The sequence below is a fragment of the Vigna radiata genome, chromosome 7 (assembly GCF_000741045.1).
Source record: "Vigna radiata var. radiata cultivar VC1973A chromosome 7, Vradiata_ver6, whole genome shotgun sequence".
Taxonomy (NCBI): Eukaryota; Viridiplantae; Streptophyta; class Magnoliopsida; order Fabales; family Fabaceae; genus Vigna; species Vigna radiata.
In genome coordinates this window covers 24,598,829-24,623,000 of record NC_028357.1, presented here as the reverse complement: position 1 = coordinate 24,623,000, position 24,172 = coordinate 24,598,829, and the positions used below count along the sequence as shown (strand labels likewise).

Here is a 24,172-nt window from a genome sequence, read left to right as displayed (position 1 = left end):
TTATTAATTGGATTATTTTTCTGGTATGTTTTTTCTCCTTTGCGAAAATTCATCAAAATTAAAATAGCCTCTCTGTTGTATTTTACTTGTTAAAATAAGAAGCTCAGGCATATTTTCTGAGTAAAAAGTATGTTCTGGGGTTTCCTTGCCACGGAAGTTGAATGATGGGGAAGAAGTTCCTAAGAAAAATTAATCAGACACTTCAAACCAAGAGGGAGGTCATGAATGTGGTTAAGTTGTTGGCTCGTTTAGAGCATTGGAACGTGGTCAATTCTGTTAACCATGAATATAATACTCGAATCTATGTTATGTACCTTGAAGGGTGTGAATAAGTTTTCCCTTCAACCCAAATTTTATTTGTTCTAGGCAACTTCTGTTGCACAAATCATCTTTAGCAATTTTTTTTTATTCAAGCACATATGATAATCAACGAAAAGGTAGCAACAAGATTGATGACAAATGCCGAAGATTGTAGATTTTGACATAGTTTGTCTCTCTCCCTTGTCACGTATGAATACCTGTTTTGCTCTTGCTTAAGCAATTTTTACATTCCAAAAATGAAAGCATTATAAGCAAAATCAATTATTTAACATATGTTAAATGATAAAAGTATAGAAATGTAAAAATGAAGACCGTAAACTTAAAAGACGAGGTAACTCCTCAACACATTTATGCTAAGTAAAGGAGATTAAAATTAAACGTTTAGTCTATATTTTTTCTAAAAAAGTATTTTTTTTTAAATGATGACCCTGTAATTTGAGAAAATAAATCCAAAACCATAGAGAGAAATGAAACAAAATCATACCTAGAAGATAGAATTAATAAGAAATAATACAACTTTCAGAACGGATTGTATGGGTCTAAAAAACGTGAGATCCTACAAAATTTGGAGGTGACTTTATCTATAAAAGTTATAACACATCCATTGTTTTTTAAAAATTTCTCTCTTATGCTGCATTTTTTTATGGGAAGCAACTTCAAGTTATTTCTCAATAGAAAAAGAAAATTATTACTTTTTTCTTCTATTTCTTTAAATAGTACCCAAATATATTAAAAATTATAATGAATGGATATTTTATTAATTTATTTTTGTTCAATCAAAATATAATCGATGATGTCTAATTAAATACATGCTAACATACAATTTCATATTCCATACCGAACATCACAATTCTTCATAATTATATATTTTCATGATTAATTAATACAAGTACAATATATCAACTTCAGCTAACGATCTGTTTGAGCTGTTTTTCAGAAGACATGAGAAGAGAAAACGACATTGACTACTACAGAAAGTAATCAACAAAACCTATTACACACTTCTTAATGACACAAACAAGATTATAGTCAACAACACAAGGTAAGTTATTATTTTTTTTTGCTAAATATTATTGTTGTGTAATTCAAACTGCTAAAGTTCGTGTTTTTTTTTTTTTTTTTTTCTGTTATATACAATTACTGTTTTATCAGTAACTATACTTGTGTATATAAACATTACCTTTCATTTGTTATCTAATATACAGTTTTGCTCACTCATTCTGTTTCGTGTGTGTGTGCTCTTTCTTTACCTTCATTCTCTGTTTCAATAGTGGTATCCAGAGCGTAGGTTACAGAGACCTAGGAGTACGCGTCTTCAAACCTTTCTTCACGGTGGCTGAAGGGTGTGGTTGAGACAGTTGAAGGTGATCAAGAAGACAGTTCTTGGACAAGAAAGAGAAGGTATCATGGCTGATATTCCTACTGCGAGCTTCCTTGTTCTCACAGACAAAAATTGGAGCAGTTGGAGTGCACAAATGAAGGTCTTGTTTCATTATCAAGGTGTCAATGCGGTTGTGGAAGAAAAAGGGTATAAGTCTGGTCTTGTGATGACGCGGAGGAGCAGGAGGAGGAGCTTAGGAGGAAAGATGATAAAACCCTATTCATCATCCATCAATGCGTGGATGATATGCATTTTGAGAAGATTCAAAATGCAGCCACAACGAGAGAGGCTTGGGGCATACTGGTGAGATGCCACGCTGGAGGAGATAAAATTAGAAAGGTGGAGCTACAAACATTGAGGAGACAATATGAGCACGTGTAGATGGATGATGGTGAAAAGGTGAGTGAATACTTCAACAAAGTCCTGTCAATTGCTAAGCAGATGAAAGGCTGCGGTGAAACGATTACTGATCTCATGGTAATTGAGAAGATTATGAGATCATTACTTCAGAAGTTTGATCATATTGTTTTAGCAATCAAGGAGTCAAGAGATCTTAAAAAGCTAAAGATAAAAAAAACTCCAAAGTTCTTTGGAGGCACATGAGATGAGAATGCATGAAAGAAATCCTATCCATCTTGATGAGTAGGCTCTAAAAGTTCAGCATTTCAAGCACGATGAGAAAAAGAATTTTAAGAAGTGGAAAGGGAAACCAGGAAAAAGAAAATGGAGGAAAGAAAGTGGTAGTGCAGATGAACCAGATGAAAGATCCAATTCAGTAGAGATGAAGAATAAATTTGAGAAGATCTCAAAGAAGAAAGAGAAAAGAAATATTGAGTGTTTCAACTACCATAAATTTAGGCACTTTGCAAATGAATGTTTTTCAGGCAAAGGCAAGCAAAAGAAGAGGTTTCAAAGCAAAGAAGCTCATCTTGCGTAGGAAGAATCAGACTCGGAGCCATTGACATTAATGGTGATGACAACCACTGATTGTATGGAACCGTTAACCAAGAATTGGTATCTTGATTCGGGCTGCTCAAATCACATGACGTATAATAGAGAGTGGCTGGTTAATTTTGATGTTACAAAGAAAAATAGAGTCAAATTCGCAGATGACAGTACTTGGATGGTTGAAGGAATGGGCGATATAATCATCAAACGAAAGAATGGTTCACAAACGATTATTTTCAATGTATTGTTTGTCCCTGCAATGAAGTGTAACCTTCTTAGCATTAGGCAACTAGTAGAGAAGGGATATACTGTGATCATGGGAAACAATGATAGAGCGGAGCTTTTTGACAATCACAACAAGCTGATTTTGAGAAGCAAAATCTCGAAGAACATAACCTTTCAAGTCAGTTTGGAGGAAATTGAAAATTTGCATTGTTTGACTACTGTAAAGAAAGAAGAAAGTTGGTTGTGGCACCTGCACTCTGGTCATTTGAACTTCAGAGATTCGTAGAGGCTTGGTGAAAAGGGTATGGTATTAGGTATGCCAAATATTTCTTTGCCTGTTAATGCATGTGAATCGTGTTTGACAGGCAAGCAAACTAGAAAGCCTTTCCAATCTCAGTTGAAGAAGAAATCAAAGGAGTGTCTTGAAGTTGTACATTCTGATGTCTGTGGTCCAATCGAGGTTCTCTCCTTGGCAAGCAACATGTATTTTCTTGCTTTTGTTGATGAGCATAGGAAAATGATGTGGGTGTTTTGATCAATGCAAAGAGTGAATTCTTGGAGCGGTTCAAAAGGTATAAAGTGCGTGTAGAAAAGGAGAGTGGTAAGGTGTTGAAAATTCTCAGAACGGATGTAGGGGGAGAATACACCTCACATGCTTTTAAAAACTATTGTCAAACAATTGAATCACGCATGAAGTTATTGCACCTTATACGCCGCACCACAATGGCTTGGTCGAGAGAAGAAATCGCACCATCAAGAATATGGCAAGATGTCTCATCAGAGAGAAGGAGTTGCCACAGAGTTTTTGGCCAGAAGCTGTGTCGAGAGTTGTGTATATATTGAACATGTGTCCTACAAGGAAGGTGGGAGGTAAGGTTCCACTTGAAATCTGGACTGGGGAGAAGCCATATGTAGCGCACTTTAAGTTGTTTGGATCTTTATCATTCACACATGTTGCAGATCAAAAACGAACCAAACTCGAGGATAAGGGAGAGCTGATGGTGTTTGTGGGATATCATGTGACTGAAGCGTATAAATTGTATGATCCAGTCAACAAGAAAATGGTGCTAAGAAGAGACGTCATCGTATTAGAAAATGAACATCGGGACTAGAACACACGCACTCGAGTTTGAAGAAAACAATGGTGCATGGACTAATAGATAAGTCTACATTAAAGAGAATCGAAACAATTGCTGAAGGCAGTCCTGATTCGAGTGAAACACTACAGAGACCTAGAAGACAAACGGTGAGGCCATCACGATTTTCTGACTATGAGATATACTCAAATGCAAGGATAAATGAAGAAGGAGATGTACTTCACATAACACTTATGGCTGGTACAAAACCCGTGGAGGTGGATGAAGCTTTAAAGTAGTCAGTTTGGAAGGAAGCTATGATTGATGAACTTAGATCAATTGAGAAGAACAAAACGTGGAAACTTATAGATTTGCCACCTGGAAAGCAATGCATCGATGTGAAGTGGATTTTCAAAAGAAAAATAAATCCAAACGACATTGTGTCGAAGTATAAAGCAAGGCTGGTGGCCAGAGGGTTTCTACAGAAGCAAGGAGTGGATTTTACTGAAGTCTTTGTCCCGGTAGCTAGATTTGAGACCATACCTTTGGTAGTCACACTTGCATGTGAACGAAATTGGCAGCTGCTTCAGTTGGATGTTAAGTCAACATTTTTGCATGGATCATTGAAGGAAGAAGTGAATGTTCAGTAGCCTCCTGGATTCAGTGAAAGGGATAAAGAGCAAATGGTGCATAGACTGCACAAAGCTTTTACGGTTTGATATAGGCACCTTGAGCCTGGAATAAGAAGATCGATTCTTATTTGCTTGATCTCGGCTTCGAAAGGTGTATTGTTGAGCACGAAGTATACGTTATAGCCTCAAGTGGAGAATTGGTAATCATCTACTTATATGTAGATGATCTCTTGGTAATAGGTTCGAACTTAGAAGATATTGAATAATTCAAAAGAATGATGCAAATTGAGTTTGAGATGACAGACCTGCTTGAGAGGTTCAAAATGAATTAGTGCAACGCTGTAAAGAGTCCTTGGAGGTAAATGTCAAATTAAGAGATGATAATGCAGAGGAGGCAGTAAATGAAACGATGTATAAACAGATGATCGGATCACTGGGATTCTTGTGCAATAGCATACCTGATTAGTCATTATGTGTTGGTTTAATAAGCAGATTTATGAATCAGCCCAGGAAGAGTCATTTGCTAGCTGCTAAACGCATAATGAGATACATAAAGGGCACCTTGGACACTGGAATATTGTTTCCTTATGGAAGAAAGAAACATGAGTTGGAGTTGATAGAATACTGTGATTCTGATTATGGAGGAGATGTTGTTAAGAGGAAGAGCACTCCGTGATACATCTTCTTCCTGAATGAGGCACCTGTCTTGTGGTGTTCAAAGAAGCAGTCCATAGTTGCACTGTCCAGTTGCGAGGTTGAATACATAGCAGGATGCTATGGAGCTAGTCAAGGTGTTTGGCTTAGAAAATTGTTGTCAGAATTGAGGGTTATGAGGGAGAGTGTTGTGTAATTGAGGATGAACAATACTTCCGCTATCAATCTGGCAAAGAATCCCGTAAGACATGGGAGAAGTAAACATATAGAAGTGTAGTATCACTTCTTGAGAGATGTGATGAATAAAGGGAGAATTGAACTCTCACACTGCAAAACTGAAGAACAATGGGCATATTTGTTTACCAAAGCATTGGCTGGTGAGAGATTTGATTTTCTAAAGAGAAGAGTTGGTGTTGTCTCCCTCAGTTGGTTTGAATTAAGGGAGAATATTGTGGTGTAATTCAAACTACTAAAGTTCGTTTTTTTTTCTGTTATATACCATTACTGTTTTATCAGTAATTGTACCTGTGTATATAAACATTACCTTTCATTTGCTATCAGTAATATACGGTTTTGCTCACTCATTCTGCTTCGTGTGTGTGTGCTCTTTCTTCATCTTCATTCTCTGTTTCAATAAATATCAATTTGAGTTTTCTATTTGAGACACAAAGAGTTAATTTCAAAATTAGACTAATCATAAAAAGTTTTCTGATATTTATTTTATCCAATTAAAATTATAGCAATATTGGTAATAATAGAGTATTGTAGGGGTTAAACACTTCAGAATGGCGAGATGGGTAAAACAGATCGAATTAAATTAACTTTTGGGGCATTCGGTTACCCATTTTCCTTGCAACAAATGTTTCTTCATGTATCACACTATATTTCTTCTTGCATTTCCACATTCTAAAAATATTTTTTTTTTGATGAATTTCGAAATTGATCGGAAAGAAAAGTAAAGTATAAAATTTTTTAAAATACAGAAGATAATTTTGAAATTTAGAAAATGTGGGAGTCAGTATACGGGGTGATGTAGAAAGAAATACTAACTTACAATTTTTGTCATACACTATTTTTTTTTAACTCCGATGCACTTAAACTATTAGAAGAAACTCATCACTGATCTTTCACTTTTCCAAACACCTAGTTTTAAGTCTTGTGTCCTCTTCAAGCTACTATCACTAAATTTTTTATGACAAAGCTATAAAAAAGCTATTTCACATGTAATTTTTTTTTAAATAAGGTTTAATAGCCTATTTGGTCCCCACTTTGGTTGTCTAATCTCAATTCAGTCCCCATTTTTAGAAGTGTGTGGAATATGTCCATAGTTAGTAAAATTTGCTTCCAATTGGTCCCTTCCGTTAAGTGTCACCAAACGAAGTTAATACATTAATGATGTGGCACTAGTTATGTGCAATGTGTCACTTTAACAGGTTTGTGAATGATGATGTGTAAGTGACTAACAGATAATCTAATTTTTTATTAAGTTAGGGTTTTATAATTTGGGGGAAATCTGATTTCGGACTCATTTCTACGATTTGAGGGCAATTGGATTTCTGCGAGAGAAGATAGAGTCATTGTCGCAGTTGGCCTACTTTGCAAACACAAAGATCGTGTATAGTGATGTTCTACGTTGGATTTGGACGCGCATTTTCAGAAATCGTGTTCGTGGGTATTACAAAAAGCGCGATTCCAAGGTACGTTTATGGTAGGGTAGCTTTTGTGTTGTGTTTGGTTATTGCCGCTGTGGTCCCCCCATAAGTTTTGAGTTGTGTATGCTTTGTCTGTTTACTGTCTCCTATTATATGTGCATGTGCTTTGAATAATGTTTTGCCATTATGGTTGTGGTCCCCCTGGTGATGTGTGGACAAAATTTTTTTATTGTCGTAATTGTGCTTTTGGTTTGTTTGACTTTTATTTTGAGTAAATAACATTTGGGTTAAGCATAAATTAACTGTAAACAATTTTTATATTAGTTTAGATGGCCAACTCAGACGTTGAAATCGTGTTTCACCATGCGGGAAAATTTGAGAATAATGTTACTTTTAGATACCACTATGGTCATACCACTACTTTAAAAATTGATCCAGATCGATGGAGTTATTTTGAAATATTAACCATTCTTAAGGAGATGGGTTATATGAATGTAAAGGAGTTATGGTATTCATTGGGTCGTGGTCCTGTGTTAGAAGATTGTTTTGAACTGTTATCAGATGAGAGAGGTGCATGTCATCTAGTCAATATTGTTATGTTGAATGGCCAAACTCACGTTTATGTTATACACATGGTTGGTGAGCCTCAATATCTTCTAGAGTTGGAATACTCTTCTCAACCAGAAATTGAGAGACCTAGTGGTGAAGCAGAAGTTGAGAGAGAGAGGGCTGAAAAGGAAGTTGAGATAGAGGTTGGTGAAGCAGTGGGTCATGTAGAGCCTGAGGTAGAGGCAGAAGTTGAGACAGTGGCTGATGTAGATGTTGTGGTAGAAGGTGAGGTAGAAGTTGAAGTTGAGGAAGAGGCAGTGGGTGATATAGAGCTTGAGGTAGAAGTTCAGGTAGAGGGAGCGGCCGATGTAGAGGGTAATGTTGTTGAGGGACAGGGTCATACTGATGTAGAAGCTGATGAGTATGATGTTACAAGTTGGAATGTGTCCCAAGAGAATGTCTTGACTGACGATGAAGATGACGTGTATGTGATATATTTGAACCTACTAACCAAGTAGAAATTGGTGGACCTAGGGGTTTATCCGAAAAAGTTATTGGGAATTTGAGAGTTTGAGCAGTATTGTTGAAAATGACAACACAGATGATGATAGAGATGGGTATGGGGATTTTGGGATTTTTTTCAATGCCCAAAAGTATGGAACAATATAAATGGGAAATGAACACGTATTTCCCTAAGAAGAAAGATTTTACTGAAGCTATAAGAACGTATGGAGTAGAGAATGGAAGGAAATTAAAAGTTTATAAAAATGAAAAAAGAATGGTGTGTGTGAGATGTTTAGGGGCAAAAGGAAAATGTCCATGGTATGCATATTGTGCAAATAAGGCAACTGAAAATACATGACAGCTAAGGAAGATTATAGACAAGCACACATGCAGTAGGGAATTTAACATTCGTTTAATGACTTCAAAATGGTTGAGTGGGAGGCTAGAGAAGACTATAAAAGAGAATGCCAATATTAATCTATATAACCTCCAAAACAAAGTTTCTAAGAAGTGGAACATTGGTGTTTCTCGGTCTACAACGTGTAGGGCAAAAACAATGGCTTTTAAACAAATAAAAGGTGATTTTGAAGAACAATATAGAAGATTCTATGACTATGTGAACGAGTTGCTTCAGTCTAATCATGGTTCAACTGTCAAAGTTAAGGTTGAACCTAATGAGGACAATCGAATTTTCAAGAGAATGTATGTGTGTTTGAAGGCCTGTAAGTACAACTTCGTATCTTGTGGGCCTATTATAGGTTTAGATGGTTGATTCTTAAAAGGAAAATATGGAAGTGAGTTGTTAACTGTAGTTGCATGAGATGGGAATGAGCAAATGTGTCCTTTGGCATATGCTATTGTTGAGGTGAAGAATAAGGACAATTGGCTTTGGTTTTCAGAATTTCTCCTAGATGATCTTGGTGGTGAGGAGCTTTCTTCAAGAATCACATGTATTTCAGATCAACAAAACATGAGTAATGTTGCCCATTGTTGTTTTTTATCTTTGAAACCTTCATGTCTTGTATTATAACTTGTATAGTTTCATGTTTTTACGTTGATAGGGACTTGTGCCAGCATTATAAGAACTTCTACCTAATGTGGAGCACAAATTTTGTGTGCGCCACATTTATGCAAAGTTTAGGAAGAAATTTCCTGGCCTTATTCTAAAACGTCTATTATGGAAAACAAAATCATCAACACACCCTCCAACATGGGAGGCAATGATGAGAGAAATTAAAGATGTCAATCTATAGGCCTTTAAATATTTGCTAGCAATTCCACCAAGGTATGTGTTCTGTGTTGAATGTTTTTTTCTTATAACTTGGTTGTTTGGAAATCAGTTCCTTATAAGTAATTTATTTCAAATCCTTTACTGATATATTTGACTTCATATTTGTTTAATTACATATTGGTCACGTTCAAGGTTTACGGGTAAAGTTTTTTGCGACACCTTAGTCAATAATATGTCAGAAGCTTTTAATAGTGTCATACTTCTGATAACGGATTAAAACACCATTATTTGCTATGTGATTTTGATACTAAAAGCACCCTTTTTCACTTAGAAACTTGCTTGAACTCATGTGTTTTCAGTAAATTGTGTGAATAAGAGAGTTGAGGTTGATTTTAACAGTTTTCTAACAAATTCCCCTTGTTTTGACAGAGATTGAAGCAATACTAGAAGAAGAAGTGAAAAGCCAAGAAGATGGAGCTCAAAAGGGGTCAAAAAGGCACCAAGAAGGGAGAAAACCCGAAGCCCAGGCGATAGGAACGAAAAAAAGTGAGTTCCAAATCGACGTTGGTCGCTCGGGCGACAGACCCGACGCCCGGGCGAAGGACGCCCAAAGCCTAGGCATCCAAAACTGGCGCCCAAGCCTCACATGACCCTCAATTCACGCTTGGGCGAGATTTCACGTGGATCTGGCCCTGATTCTGCTCCGATTTGATTCCTTTGGACAGGGTCGCACTTTGGGACGCGTCTGACACTATTTAAAGGACCCTGGGGCTCTAGGTTTTGCATCCCTGGCAGAAGAGAGCATAACAATACACTCCTAGCCAATTCTTAGTCTTTTCATTCTTTCTTTTCTTCCATTGTTCATAGGTTCCCCCATGTCTATGGGGAACTAATTTCTATTTGTTGTTGGAGAATGACGTAACCTTTGAAACTCTCATGTATTTGAATTTATTCTCAATTCTATATGCTTTATTTAATTATTTGTTAGAGTAATTCATCTGTTTTTATTCTTGCTTATACAATAGCATGATCTGTGAGTTGCATGAGTGTCGGGAGGTTCCTTTCAATTCAGGTCCTTGTTGAATTACTCCTAAGGGTTATATTGCTCGGGGATGAGGGTATGAGTCTTAGTCGTCTTAACCTTTTGATCTTCACATCTTTTTACCAGGAATGCTAGGAATTGTATGACCTGGTAATTAGGGACAGGCTTATTTACCGAGGGATCAGGTTTAAGTGATTTAGTGAGGGACGTTGACATTAATGAATAAAGAAGAATTCTTATATACATGAGAGGGAACTTGGTGAAGTCAAACCCCAACAGCATAATCATCTCATATAAATCAACCTCCATTCATCTCTGTGCTCTTTTGCCATTGATCACTGTTATTTTATTCTTTTTGCAATACAACTCATGATCTCTTTTATTCTAAGTCTTAATTAATCTTGTTTTCACACAATTGTTCAGCGCCGAGAGTCCTTTGGGATACGGTACTTGGTGTTACCATTTTATATTACTTGTGCGACTTGGTACACTTGACGATTTGCCCCAACAACTATAAGCAAGAGGAAAGCCCATCATCACAATGATGGAATACACGCGTATCTACCTTATGAAGAGATAGGCAACAAATAGACAGAAAATAACTACATTTGAAGGTTGTCTTTGCCCAAAGGTTAAAAAAAGATTTGAAAAGGATTTGCATATGACGAAATATTGGATACCTTGGTATGTCCACATCAGTACATCAGAATCTGGACTTCATTATGATGTTTTAAAATTTGTATTTTAAATACTGATTTTAATTTGTTTGCTTGCAGTTGGTCAGGTATGAAAATTTTTGAGGTCAACTACACTTCAATCTTTGGTGGGAAGTATGTGGATGACATAGATAAAGTGGAATGCACTTGCAAAAAGTGGACTTTAACAGGAATCCCATGCTGTCATGCACTAGCTGCCATGAATGTTTTGAACATCAATGGAGAAGACTATGTCCCAAATTGGTTTAGAAGGGCAACATACCAAGAAACATACATTCTAATGATATACCCTGTCAACGGTTATCACCTATGGGAAATCACTTCTCATCCTGATGTTTTGCCTCTACCTAAAAGGGTGTTACCTGGTAGACCAAAACAGAAGAGAAGGCTAGAGGCTTGAGAGCTAAAGAAGGATGACACACAACTAAAGAAAAATGGAACTCGTAAGAGATGTTCCATATGTGGGTAGGTTGGTCATAAAAGAAATACTTCCCTCAACGTCCTCCAACAAACCAATCTCAATCAAGCCAACAACCTGAAAGCCAACCAACTACTGGACCAAGTCAACAACCTGAAAGCCAGGCAACTACAGCAGCAACCTGAAATCCAGACAACTATAGCAGGCCTTTACAAGTTATTTTGAACATTCAGATGTATTTTGAACATTGGTTGTGATATGTAGTTTGAACTTCATTAAGATTGTTACAGCCCAGTATTGGATGCTTTGTAAACATTGACATGTAGTTTGAACTTCATTTTCAATTGGGTATTTTGTAAGCTGTGAAATGTATTTGGATGATTATAATCTGAATTTCAATGACAATTTCTCTTTTGGATGTGCGTTTGATTTCCAATTACAGATTATAATGTCATTATCAATGATGTTCATTCCATGTGCATGTGAAGTACAATATAAATTAGTTGTTGTGATGTATACTCATGTTACAGGTACTCATCTTTGTTGTGATGTTCATTTCATTTAGTGTTGCTTTCGTCTAGAGGACATTTAGAAGCCATAAATTTAGTTACAATGATTGTGCTTAAACCACTTGCTCAATTTTTTTTTTCAGTTACTGTCATTTCAATTAAAAGTTCAATTAGCTTATCGTGTATATATCAGACAAAATGTATATTCAAACAATAAATTCAGATGCACAAATTCAGATTTCTCATTGATTTCAAAACATCATATTACAATAAGGCCAAAGTGTGTTATTCACAATAACTGACTACTACAACACATCATGGACTTTTAAACAAAATATCAAGAAGGATGATGTTAATCAACCCCATAAAACATAACATCCAAATCAACATCTTCTCCCTTCTCTAAAAGTCCATAACAAATTTCTCCAGGCTAATAATCTTCCTCCTTTGCCTAACAATAGTACTACCAGCATCATCTACATTATCTTCAATACACCATTTAAGGAAATTGCATCCTTTAAGTTCTTCATTTCTTGTCCGCTGTTCAAAGTATTAACTTCATTAACATTTCATTAATCACAAGAACAATTTATCACAAAAATTACAACAAACCTTGTAATTGCTTCCTCTCATTCTTAACTGTTTTTGCCACTCTCAACACAGCAAACTCCCCACAATGGCATATTTGGCTTCCAAAGAATCCTCTGGATGTACCACCATGAGAGCTCCCCCACGAGCAAGACAAACATCCTTGATTCAAAGACATTGACACAAGAAGCGAACCCCAAAACGAGACAACCACGATCCACGAACCATGAACCACTTCGTCAAGCAACTGCGAACGATGATACACCAACTCACCAAAGACGAACCACCACCCTACTGCCAACAGACAACACTAACATCCAAACGGTAAAGAACAACAAAAGAAATATAACAAGACAAATTTGAAGAAGAACAAAAAGGAGAAGAAGACCATGTTTGCAATAGAAAGGAGAAGAAGGCATGTTTCTATCTATGCCCAAAATTAGATTTCCCCCAAATTATAAAACCCTAACTTAATAAAAGATCATATTCTCTGTTAGTCACTTACACGTCATCATTCACAAACCTATTAAAGTGACACGTTGCACATAACTGGTGTCACATCATTAATGTATTAACTCTGTTTGGTGACACTTAACGAAAGGGACCGATTAGACACAAATTTTACTAATTGTGAATATATTCCACATATTTTTAAAAATGGGGATTGAATTGAGATTGGTAACTAAAGTGAGAGTCAGTATACGGGGTGATGTAGAAAGAAACACTAACTTACAATTTTTGTCATACACTATTTTTTTTTTACTTCGATGCACTTAAACTGTTAGAAGAAATTCATCAGTGATTTTCACTTTTCCAAACACCTAGTTTTAAGTCTTTTCCTCTTCAATACTATCACTAATGTTGTGTTCACTTGGACATAAATTACTATTCACGAGTATTTGAGAGCGACGAATTGAAGTGAAATCCGTGTTCGTTTTAAAGGAATTGCGACAATTGATTTGCAGTGAATTGCGGGATGGAGACTTTTTCTATCACCCGCTAATGTGGTGAGATTTGGAGGGATAGAGGACATAAAGTCTTTTTTGCCCTCTGATTATTCTATAATTCCAAGCATGCTGCAGCACCCTAGAGGGGGTCATNGTGATGCATAGAGTTTCACACGAGTTTCCCATGGTTCATCCAGCATCCCGAGAGTNCATCTTGCAGTGACAAATATTGGAAACAAGAGGAGATGGGTCAAAAGTTACAGATTGTGTGCGTGTTGGAGAAGGTAAGGACTCTGTTAGGAAGAGAGTTAGTTTGTGTGGTTGTTGAGGGAATGAGAGGAAGCCATGTGGATGAGGTTGAGAGTGAGACGTTTTGATGAGAGTGGGAAAGGGAATTTGAAACTTGAAGAAGGGAAGGATTGGTGAGAGAGAAGACGTGGTAGGAGGAGAAGAGAGGAAGAANAGGAGTGGGTGATGTGATGAAGCATAGAAAGGATGAATGCTGTGTATGAATGAACCAAAAAACAAGAGTAACTTGGGAATAGAAATTTTCAATTGCAGAGACTGGGAGATGAGTTGCTATGTGTAGCTCTTCCCTCATAACACATGGACATGGTTTTTTATTATGTTGACAGCAAGATAATTATTACATTACTGTTACTGTAAATAAAGCAGAAATATTATTACATTATTAGTATTTTAATTATTATAAGAATTAAACAATGATGTAAAAAATACAACGTTAACAAAGTAGAATTAAAGTTGAACTTGAATATGCTCTCTTATAAAAATAAATATTAATTCTTTTCTCGTGATTAAAAGTAATTATTTTTATTTATTAAATTATAATTTTTTACATTTTAAAAATTAATTTTAATAATTAATGTTAATTTTTTAACTTTTATAAACATTTTTATAATTAAATATAACATTAAAATTTATCATTTTATATTATTTTAATAACTAGGGGCATTTTGGTAATCTTTAATTTCTACTCATTAAATAATTTCTTTTTATCTTTCACATCAATCCAATCTTACACTAATTCTCACAAATTTTACCTCTATATTCACTCTCAATTACCTTCAAATCTATTCAAATAAACACAAAAAAAAATCACTCTCAAATCTCTTCAAATTCACTCAATCACTCTCCTTCAATCACTCTCCCCCAATTAACCCCAAGTAAACACACCCTAAAGTTTTGATGACAACGCTATTTCACATGTAATTTTTTTTAAATAACATCTAGAATTCAAATATTTCAATAATATAACTAAGTAAAATAGTTAAAATTCACGTAATTATATTTCAATAGAATAATTAAAACAATTATATTTCAATAAATAAATTAATTAAGTAATGTAATTCAAGTTCACGCAATTCAAATATCTGTTTTCATGATTTTTTTTTTTGAGTATTTATTTCTACTTTTAGTATGTAAAGACACACTTGCATTGTTCTTAATTGAATTCGATGTATTATCTAACCTACTTTAAATTTATCCCTAATTTCAATTTTCAATTATACAAATTAAAAGCATATTATACAGTTATTAAATATAGCGGTGAAAGTTAGAAAAAATATATTAGATTTTTTTTTGCTGGTTTAGACCATAAATGAAATGAGTGCAATGAAGAGCAATTATAATACCACTTACACGAAACGAAATAGTGCAAAGGAGCAGCGGTTTGTGACTCGACGGCGAGCGGCGACGACCACCGAGGGCAACCGTTTGTGAATCGACGGCGAGAGGTTCTGAAGAAGGAAGGGGCAGTAGAAGAACAAGGGTGAAATCCTGATTCCCTAATTGGTGAGTTTTCTTCACCCTCGCTCACCAAAGCCCTGTCGTTTTGGATTTTAAAAATTTGTCTCTTGAACTCCCCAACTCGGTTGCAAAATGGCGGGTCTGGTTGAGTTCAATGATTCTACTCCGATTTTACCGAGTTTACCAATAGAACTTGCTTTCGAGTCGAAAGCTATAGTTAACTAGTTATGTCTGTAGCGATAGGCATTATGGACAATGCAGCATTTCGCAGTTTTCTTCAGGTTCTCCCCCCTGTTGAGTTTGCCTGCGTCTATGGATCATCTCTTCATCCATCCAACAGCGATAAGGTCGTCTTTCGCTAAACCCATAGTTTTTTTTTTTTTTTTTGGCTTGCTGATCCTCTTCTTTATTATGGGTCTCTCTCTGTTTTTTTTTTACTCTCCTTTAATTGTTGTTTTCATATTTGTTCTCTCTTCTGTGCTTTTGGGTTTCTAGACTACCATGACAGATTATATTATTGGTGTGGCTGATCCCAAACAGTGGCATTCTGAGGTACTGATATGTGATTTTGACTAATGATGTGTTATGTATTTATGTTATGAGTTGCTTAATATTGTTTGATTGCTTCACTGATATCTTTTGTTTTTCCTTTTATTGTTCATGCAATGACATAAATTAAGAATCTTAAATTGAACAAGCATCACTATGCGTCCTGGATGGTGCACCTTGGTGGGGAGAGACTGGTACTTGCACAAATTAGTTTCATTTTCATTGTTTGTGGCCTCTCGTATCTGGCTTGGGTTTTATTGGATGGCGATCTTATCTCATACTTTATCTTGATGTGACATATAAGATTACGGGAGTTGCTGATGAAATTGGTGTGGGAGTACATTTCAACCCTTTTGTTAGTTGGAATGGAAAGGTATCGATATCCTCTTATCATGACTTAGGGGTGTAGTATCTGATTAAGACCTTTAGTTTAGTTCCTGCAAACTCACCTTCCAGAGAAATTATTTCAGAATGCCGGGATATTTTTAGTTTTCTGTTAACATATGTTTTTTTGGCTTAATTGTTAAATCAAGATGGCATTTTTCACGAATTCCATGTCTCTACAAGCAAATTTATGCAGCTGTTCAAGTATGGTGTTGTTCGAATGCATGACTTACTTCAAGATGTACACTATTGGGAGAAATTCTACTTGTGCGGTCGTTTACAGAAACCGGTATGCTATACACTTTTTATCCTCTTCATGTCTTGAATCGTTTGGTTCTTGATATTCCTTGTGCTCTAAGCTTATTTTTTACATGATTCTTAATTTTCTTATATGAAATATTCTTTAACTATGAGAACTATAGATATTTTATATATGGCATTTATGATGATTTATTTTTCTCATGTTTAATTAGAGAGATTTAAAGTAGAATAACAAGTATTTGTAAGTTTTATAATGTACATCATATTTGCAGATTACTGTCATGAGTGTAGGTAGGTAGATCTGAAAACACAGAACTCTAGTGATAGAGAGAGGAAAAAAAAAAGAGGCGTTGGCATTGCAAAGAAGGGGAGGGAGAGCAAGGTGGCTGTGGTAAAAAATAAGAAAAGGTTGAAGAAAAATAACCTTTAGTTCTCAGAATCTCATTATCATTCAGATAGGAGAAATAATAAATAAAAGAAATTACGTGCTCTGGCTAGTTTTCTAAAATTAGCAAAAGAGACTATGAAATTATTGGATGTTTATACGTGGTAATTAATTCCAGGTGAATATGGATTTTAAATACTAAACCTACTAAGTCTATGCCCTGTATACCATATCAAGAAAAGTCCTGTGTTGTATACTTGTATTGTTTGCATATGATATGATGTAACGAAATATAGAAAGATTCCCGTAACAGTGCTCTAGTGCTAGTTTCACATATCTATCTCATAGTTTGCCTGTCCTCAATTTACCTGATAAATTGAATCCATGATTGAGGCCTATTTTGGTCCTTATGTTTTTGGATGTGTTTCACTCAGGTTCATATTGTTGTTGATAATTTAGATGTTAACAGCACCAATTCTGTTAACTTGAGAGCTGCAGTGTCAGCTGCTCTTCTCCTGCTTCCATCGGAATTCTCAGAGGTATACTTTTTTCTTATTAAATTATTTACTTTGAGAGTTGGACAACTGATTTGATTTAACTATCCCTTGCAGGCAGATCTGTATGCCAAAGTATGTAGTCTCTCGTACATGGGGGATGTACGCATGTTATTTGCGGAGGATAAAAACAAGGTATTCCTTGGTTGTCACTAGAGTAGGATGTGGTATGGAAATGTTAATATCTTTAAAATTCAGTTATATTTAAATTCCCATGATTACTTGGTACCATCCCATGTAGGGACTTGTGTCTACGGAGCTTATATCTCAGTTTGGTCACAAATTCTGGCTCATGCTTTAGAAATTGCTGTTTTTCTGAATTATAAGTTATCTGTTTGTTGTTTCTTATAGTGAAGATGTGAAACATTGGATAGTTGTCCTTTCACTGATATGTCTGCCCATCCTTGACAGTCAGGTTGGATTTTCATCAATATGATTAGCACTATCTACTGAAATTATGAATATTTTTTAACTGAATCTGCCCATATTCTTTCCTTCCTCGTATTTCTTTTGTTCTCTAAGGGACTGACAGATCCTTGTTTGAAAACTGTTTGCATTTTGTGGCATATTCTTTGTGAAGGAATTGAGCAAATATGGATCCGGTTGCCGTATGTTTTACTGAGGTTCCTTTTGTTCACAATCTGTCCAGGTGAAGAAGATCGTTTCTGGGCAGTTTGATCTATTCCAGTCAATGTATAAGCCACTTCTTGAAGAATATGAGGCTAAAAAGTTATTGAGACTTTCATCAATTGCCAATAATCAAATACATATCTCTCAGGTCTTTATTATTTGGTATTGATATTTGGAAGTGTTAAAATTTTGGATATCTTCAACATATTTCCAATTTAGGACAATGGATTAAAAACTATTAACAACACTAAAAAATATCTGATAAGCCATTTTTATGGTTCATTTGTTGTTAATTGGAATTATATACTTATTAACTATGTATCCTGAATGGTAGTTCTCCCATTGCCTTTAAATGAATTTGAAGGAATTCAGCTTTGTTGTGCCATAAACTCTATGCTAAAGTTTTACCTCTTGAAAATTATATTTTACTAGCAAACTTGTATTGATAATTGACTATTTTACTGCCTTGAACCGGGAATTGGTTCACTTCCCTTGAAATTTTTATTACAAAAAATGCAAGGCATGTATCCCATAATGCATGGACATGTGATTGGATTTGTTTATGTCCATCTTGTTATTTGGTGCTACTTGATGTTAGCCTGAGAATGCATTTTTCTTTCTGTAGTTTCTGTGAAGGAGAAATATAAGCAATGTTTACTGTTATTTTGTACCTTTCATCTTTTTCTACATGCTCTAATTTTAACCTTTGGGTGCTATTTAATTGTTGAAGACATTCTTGAGGTTTATATCTTGTAGCTTTCCTTGCTGCTTTAGAAATTATTTCTTTATGTATATTTCATCACATTTATTGACAAGATATGACACTCGTGGTCGTATACTAAACAGAAAAGCTTCTTCCCAATGTTTTAGTGCATAGAAAATTCGTTAGTCAAAATACCTTGCAAAAGCAGGCAAGTTGTATAAAACGAATATTCAAAGTTTAAATAAAGTAAAGAAACTTCCTTACTCTCTAAAACAGGATTGTGACTTATCAGTTGATTATTCTCTAGTTTCTGCACTTCCTCCATCAATCAGAAACCAAATCAGAATGAAGGAAGGAGTGAAAGAAAAATTATGGGAAACTGGTATGTTTTTGATATTATTAGAGGTATTTCTGAATTATTGCTTTATATCCTAACTGCTAATATTGTTGAGGTCCAAATCACAGGAAAGGGGGAAGGGGGGATTTTACAAGATAACCACTTAATAGTGATGTGTGTCAAATTGTGAAAATAGGGTATTATGATTTCAGGAAAAGCCATAAGTGATACACGAAGCAGAGTAAGAGAGGAAGCTGCTAATTGCTTACAGAGAATTCTGAGGCGCAGAGTAATGGTTTCAAGTGCAAGGCAGGCTGTATCAGGTCTTCTGGCTGTAGGTGCAGTAAATGCAAGCAGGTACCTTGCTAAAAAGGTTACCAAAGCCTGGAAATCATGGAGGTGATTTTTGATGTATTCACAGTCATAGAGATGAGATTTTCTTGCTGACCTTGGAAAGTTTACATATATATATTAGTTCTCATTTCCTCCTTTTCCGATTCCCTTATGTTGGAGGTAACCTTTCCTTAATTCTCTAGTAACATCAAATACTTGACAACAAGTATGGGCTGAGTGTTTGATTTGTCAGTACATTTTGTAGTTAAAATTAGCCGTGCTTTGTTAGGCAATTGGAGCCATTTTATTTTTAAATTTTGAGTTCTTATTTATTTTGAGACTTTACATTCTCTTTTGAAGAGACCAAGTTTTGCAACTTTGGTACACAAAAATGTTAATAATATAAAAAAATAAAACAAAAAATAAAATAAGCTTCTTCATATGTAATATGTAAAAATTAACTTATGAAAAAATTTTAAACATTAGGATCCTTCAGGATGAATTTATCCATGAACACTTCTAAAATAAAAGTAAAAGCAAAAGAAAGAAAATAAGTGTTATTTGTAAGATATAGTTAGCTTATGCAGGTTAAAAGTAAATATTTTGAAAAGGTATGCAATAAACGTTCTATAAAATGCCTTTAAGCACACAATTTTTACCTTATAAAAGGGTTATTTTTTTTTTTTTTTTTAATTAGAAGTGTTTATGGAGAAACTCATCTAAATAATGCCCTTAACTTACTTCATAATTTAATTTAGTTTTATTTCTTTATTCTTTTATTTATTAAAATTTAGGTTCTATCTATATTTAATGACCATAAGGCAGACAAATAGAACTAAAATTTCTGAAAAATTTATGTTTTTGTTTTCAATAAAGTAGTTCCACTTCTCATTTAAATTATGTGTCCATAATTATAATTGCTAACTTAAATATTATATTTATATTTTTTATTAGATAGTCTTTATTTTTTTTATAGATAAAAGTATTTACTTTTAATTTTTTTCTTGATATATACATGTTAACTATTGTTTTAAAAATTAAACATTTATGTTGTACAAAGTTGAAATAGTATATATGAATAAAAAAATGTAAATTAATTAGAAGCTAGATAGTTTTTAATGGAAACCTTCAAGTTAAAATTAAATCTAAATTTGATTATTTTATTTTATGGAAATTTTACTAGTTATTCATATAATAAGTTTTATATAGTTAATTTAATTTTTTCTTATGGATTTTATTTTCTAAGCTAATTTAAAATCATTTCATATGATGAGAGTTTTAAATAATGTCATATCTAAATTAGTCATGCATATATTTATATTACACAAGCTTGATATGGATGAAAACTTTATATAAAATTGTGTTAGAATCTAAATTTTATAAAAAAAAGCAAATTCAAGGAGCCGATTCCTTTAGCTTTTCATTTTATTTTATTTTATTTTTATTTCACATCACTTATTCCACTTTTAGCACTTCATGACATATATTTTGTATTTATTTATATCATATAACAGATATTAAGACTGGTGCTGCTTAAATTAGAAATGAGAATATATTAGAAAAAACTAGTTAAATCTACTTGGTTATTGGTACTAACTCTAATGATAATAAAATCTTTGTAAAGGCATGGAAATTTCATGTCATTTCGTGAAAATTAAGAACAATGGAAAGTTATAAGTATACTGAAGGAGTTATTCCTAGAAGCTCAAGCATGACCTAACTAATTAACCAAATACTATGAAAACAAAATTAAAGCATTCATATCTTCATGTTCAGCCACAATGCCCAGTCAAAATATGCTAACAAAACAAAGTTTTTGACAATAGCAGTAACCCAAAACAACATACCCAACAAAATCTAACAATAACTTTATATGATCATTACATAAATTTTATTATGAATGAGAGTTTCAAACTGTGAAACGTAAAATTCTCTATTTTCTGAAGTCTTCATGAACTTATTAGTTAATACTAATACTATAACCATTGTTATTATTATCATTGTAAGTTAGTGTTTCAAACATTTGATGACCGAGTGATCTTCACACTATTCTAGTAGTTGTTTGTATGTGGAACTGATGCTGTGTACTGACAGTCCAAAACATCGATGACTCTGTTGGCTATGGCACTTGCATAGACTGAGGAACCTTCAATTATCTGTCTCAGTGAAACAAGTCATAAGTAAACTCACAATCAGATGAATGTGACAATTCTGTTCTTGAAAAGAATTCATAATTATAACTACCTAGCTAATTTTATGACAAATTATATATACCAACCTTGCTATTGAATAAGAAACTGCAATATTCACCAACATGTCCACCTGCAACATGATGAAGCTCCAACTGAAGTTCATCCAGAACCTTGGAAACAAACAACAGGCAGTTGATTTTCTTCCTCTGGAAGAGTTTGATTGTGACATCATCGTCTATAATCCGGACATCAACCTCGCTGTCTTTGGATTTCCTCTGGAGCCATGAGGTCCTTATGCTCCCATCTGGATCACCAAAAGGCTTTATGTTACAGCTCTCAGCACCATCTTCTTCTGTTTTAGGCCTTTTGCACCTCTCTCTCCCATACCTTTTCTTCTCTACCAATAGTTTGAGTTCATTCACTGTTCTAATCAGCTCTCTTATGTAGTCAATGGCATCCCCCACCACGGAGGCTCTATCAATCTGTGTTTAACCAAACCCAACCAATAAGATTAACCAGTTGATCCATAGAAAAATGAAAGTTAAGAGAATGTACAGTTTTAATTCTTCATAAAAAAGTAATTTCCTTTTATCTGTCACATATAGAAATGAGTCTTATATGATCTTCGCCAACATGGAACCAAAAGGATACAACTTTTGTGAAGGACAAAGGCTGTATCTAACATATTTTCACAAACAAGAGATCAGAATATACATATTTTTCAGGGATTAAAATTGGAGACATGGTTACATTTGTAGGAATTAAAAGTATATTCAATTCAAAGAATTGTAATATGTTATGTATTAGTCAGAAAATTCATAGACGATGTATACCTTGGTGGGGTTTGGTATAAGATTTCTTAAGATTTTGTATTTTCCATTGAGTTGCTCTCTTCTTTGTTTCTCGGTTGCAAAATGTTTGGTAGCTTTTCCTCCTCTTCCTTTGGCAACAGTGGGAGTGACCCTGTTGAATTCCAGCACTCCCATGTCAAGCTGGCTACCGTCTCCCTCAATCTCATCCCCTCCAAAGAGTGAACCATTCCTTGAGTTGGTTGGCAAGCTGTAGCCACGGGGTAGAGACTGAAACAGCTCTCTGAGGGCTGGAGGCTGTGGAGGAAGGTTAAGGTGGAAGAGAGGATCATACAAAACTGAGGATGCACTTGTGTTGTTGTCTGACCCTATTGGAAGGTCTCCAAGAAAGGGCAGTGGATTCTGAAAGTTTGGTGTGTTCTGAGTTGGGTTTGTGAGGCAAATGGTGGGATTGGTGTGCAAAGATGGGGCTGAGCATCTTGGTAAGTGGAGAAGGTTTAGGAGATCTGGTGAAGGGTAAGGAGGGTCTAGAATGGAAGAGGGGTTGAAGCTTTGGCTGCAGTTTTGAGTCTCCATTTGCTGAAATTGTTGTTCATTTTGTTGCTGTTCTATTTGATTAGCATAGGCTATGTCTGGCAATTCCTGAACAGTAGTGGGGTCCCAAGTGGACTGCTGATAGGGAAGAACATCAATGACCTGTTGCACCAAATGGTTATCCATGTTGTTGGTGTTGTTGATGTAGGAGTTTCCCATGTTCAAACAAAGATGTTGTTGAGAATGAGAATGAGGGATGTCACTAGCAGATGTGGGAGTGATTCCACTTGCATAGGTGGAGATATCTTGGTGTTGCAGATTGTGATGGTTAAAGGAGAGCTCCTCCACAGAAAGCCTGAGATTCTCTTCAAGGCCATTATCAGTGTTTGTGGTGTTATCTACAACCATAGGTGATGATGGAATTAGAGGGTCTGCAAGAGTTTGAGGGAAGTTATCCTTTAGAGAGGGTACACTTTCTTCCATTGTGTTGGGATCAAAGCAACCACTTTGCTCATGCATTTTTGGCCTGTCTCCTGTACTCATTGCTCTCTCTGCAGTAGTTGATACAAATCAACAGAATCAGATATTTAAAAAAAAAAACAAAAACAAAAAGAACACACCATGTGAGTGAATACAAAAATATCACCCAAGAAAGAGAAAAAAAAAAACAAATCAAAGGAAAAAGACACAACAGCACTTGGACACCAGATTCATTGAAAAAACTGTTTGAGATTTAATCATTTGAATCTTGTTTTGCTGTAGGTGGCTCTAACACCATATTGAAAAATTGATGTTATTGACTGAAGAAAGTAATTACTTGCTATTGTATTTGCAAACATGAATATTACCTATATTATGAGGAAAGAAAACTAAATAATATGCAGAGTAGGAAACAGTAGTTTCATACAGAAAACCAGAGGGATTTGGAATTCCTTCCTTTATTTTTTATAGAGAGAGTTTGTTGTGAGAAAGGATGGGAGAAAGTAGAGGAGAGGTAGGAACTATGATGACACTTAAAAAAGGCAAATATCTCACTGTTTAGTTTAATCTGTTAGGCATAGGAATTGGAACACAAGAAAAAGAGTGATTCAGTTACAAACAGTTCAGTCAGATTCTTGCTTTCAGGTCCCACATTCTCTGATTCACACATAACTTTGTAGGACCACTGTAATTTATAATTTATAAGACACATATGATTAAACTAATGCATCATGTAATAGCTACATTAAAAAAAATAAACCGATAATTTGTTCCTTTGAACCCTTTTTGATTTAATATTTAAAAGATTGAAAATTTTAATTTAATTTGTAAAATGTTTAATATCATATATAAATAACTTTA

The 24,172-nt window shown here is 34.8% G+C and overlaps 2 protein-coding genes across 12 annotated transcripts; one reads left to right on the top strand and one right to left on the bottom strand.

Annotated features, from left to right (window-relative positions):
* The first annotated feature begins 15,001 nt into the window (after window positions 1–15,001).
* On the top strand, window positions 15,002–19,455 carry LOC106765410 (phosphatidate cytidylyltransferase, mitochondrial). Of its 10 annotated transcripts, none has more exons than XM_022783273.1 (11): window positions 15,002–15,205; window positions 15,404–15,507; window positions 15,656–15,712; window positions 15,841–15,903; window positions 16,014–16,082; window positions 16,290–16,382; window positions 17,174–17,278; window positions 17,351–17,428; window positions 17,943–18,071; window positions 18,903–19,008; window positions 19,176–19,455. In XM_022783273.1, exons 2-11 carry the CDS (start codon window positions 15,409–15,411, stop codon window positions 19,364–19,366), a joined length of 990 nt encoding a protein of 329 aa, XP_022638994.1. In that variant the 5' UTR covers window positions 15,002–15,205; window positions 15,404–15,408; the 3' UTR covers window positions 19,367–19,455. The 10 variants fall into 10 exon arrangements, with proteins under 10 accessions (XP_022638994.1, XP_014505510.1, XP_022638995.1 ...); XM_022783274.1 differs by having other exon boundaries at window positions 15,003–15,205; window positions 15,432–15,507; XM_022783272.1 differs by having other exon boundaries at window positions 15,003–15,205; window positions 15,398–15,507.
* Window positions 19,456–20,983: 1,528 nt separating this feature from the next.
* On the bottom strand, window positions 20,984–23,927 carry LOC106766216 (transcription factor bHLH91). Of its 2 annotated transcripts, XM_022784479.1 has the most exons (4): window positions 23,680–23,927; window positions 22,322–23,382; window positions 21,575–21,970; window positions 20,984–21,452 (listed from the first exon to the last, which is right to left on the bottom strand). In XM_022784479.1, the coding sequence occupies exons 2-4, from the start codon at window positions 23,372–23,374 to the stop codon at window positions 21,348–21,350; spliced, it is 1,554 nt and encodes a 517-aa protein (XP_022640200.1). In that variant the 5' UTR covers window positions 23,375–23,382; window positions 23,680–23,927; the 3' UTR covers window positions 20,984–21,347. The 2 variants fall into 2 exon arrangements, with proteins under 2 accessions (XP_022640200.1, XP_014506449.1); XM_014650963.2 differs by lacking the exon at window positions 23,680–23,927 and having other exon boundaries at window positions 22,322–23,542.
* Between the last annotated feature and the right edge of the window lie 245 nt (window positions 23,928–24,172).

What these genes read in the sequence shown, in the direction of transcription:
- LOC106765410 (XM_014650024.2), top strand. Translation starts at nt 15,388, where the DNA reads ATGTCTGTAGCGATAGGCATTATGGACAATGCAGCATTTCGCAGTTTT. An exon ending in TTGTTAGTTGGAATGGAAAG is followed by an intron (nt 16,083 to 16,289) that starts GTATCGATATCC and finishes AAATTTATGCAG; the next exon opens with CTGTTCAAGTATGGTGTTGT. An exon ending in ATCAAATACATATCTCTCAG is followed by an intron (nt 18,072 to 18,902) that starts GTCTTTATTATT and finishes TCTCTAAAACAG; the next exon opens with GATTGTGACTTATCAGTTGA.
- LOC106766216 (XM_022784479.1), bottom strand. Translation starts at nt 23,374, where the DNA reads ATGAGTACAGGAGACAGGCCAAAAATGCATGAGCAAAGTGGTTGCTTT. An exon ending in TTATACCAAACCCCACCAAG is followed by an intron (nt 21,971 to 22,321) that starts GTATACATCGTC and finishes GGTTAAACACAG; the next exon opens with ATTGATAGAGCCTCCGTGGT. An exon ending in GTTTCTTATTCAATAGCAAG is followed by an intron (nt 21,453 to 21,574) that starts GTTGGTATATAT and finishes TCACTGAGACAG; the next exon opens with ATAATTGAAGGTTCCTCAGT.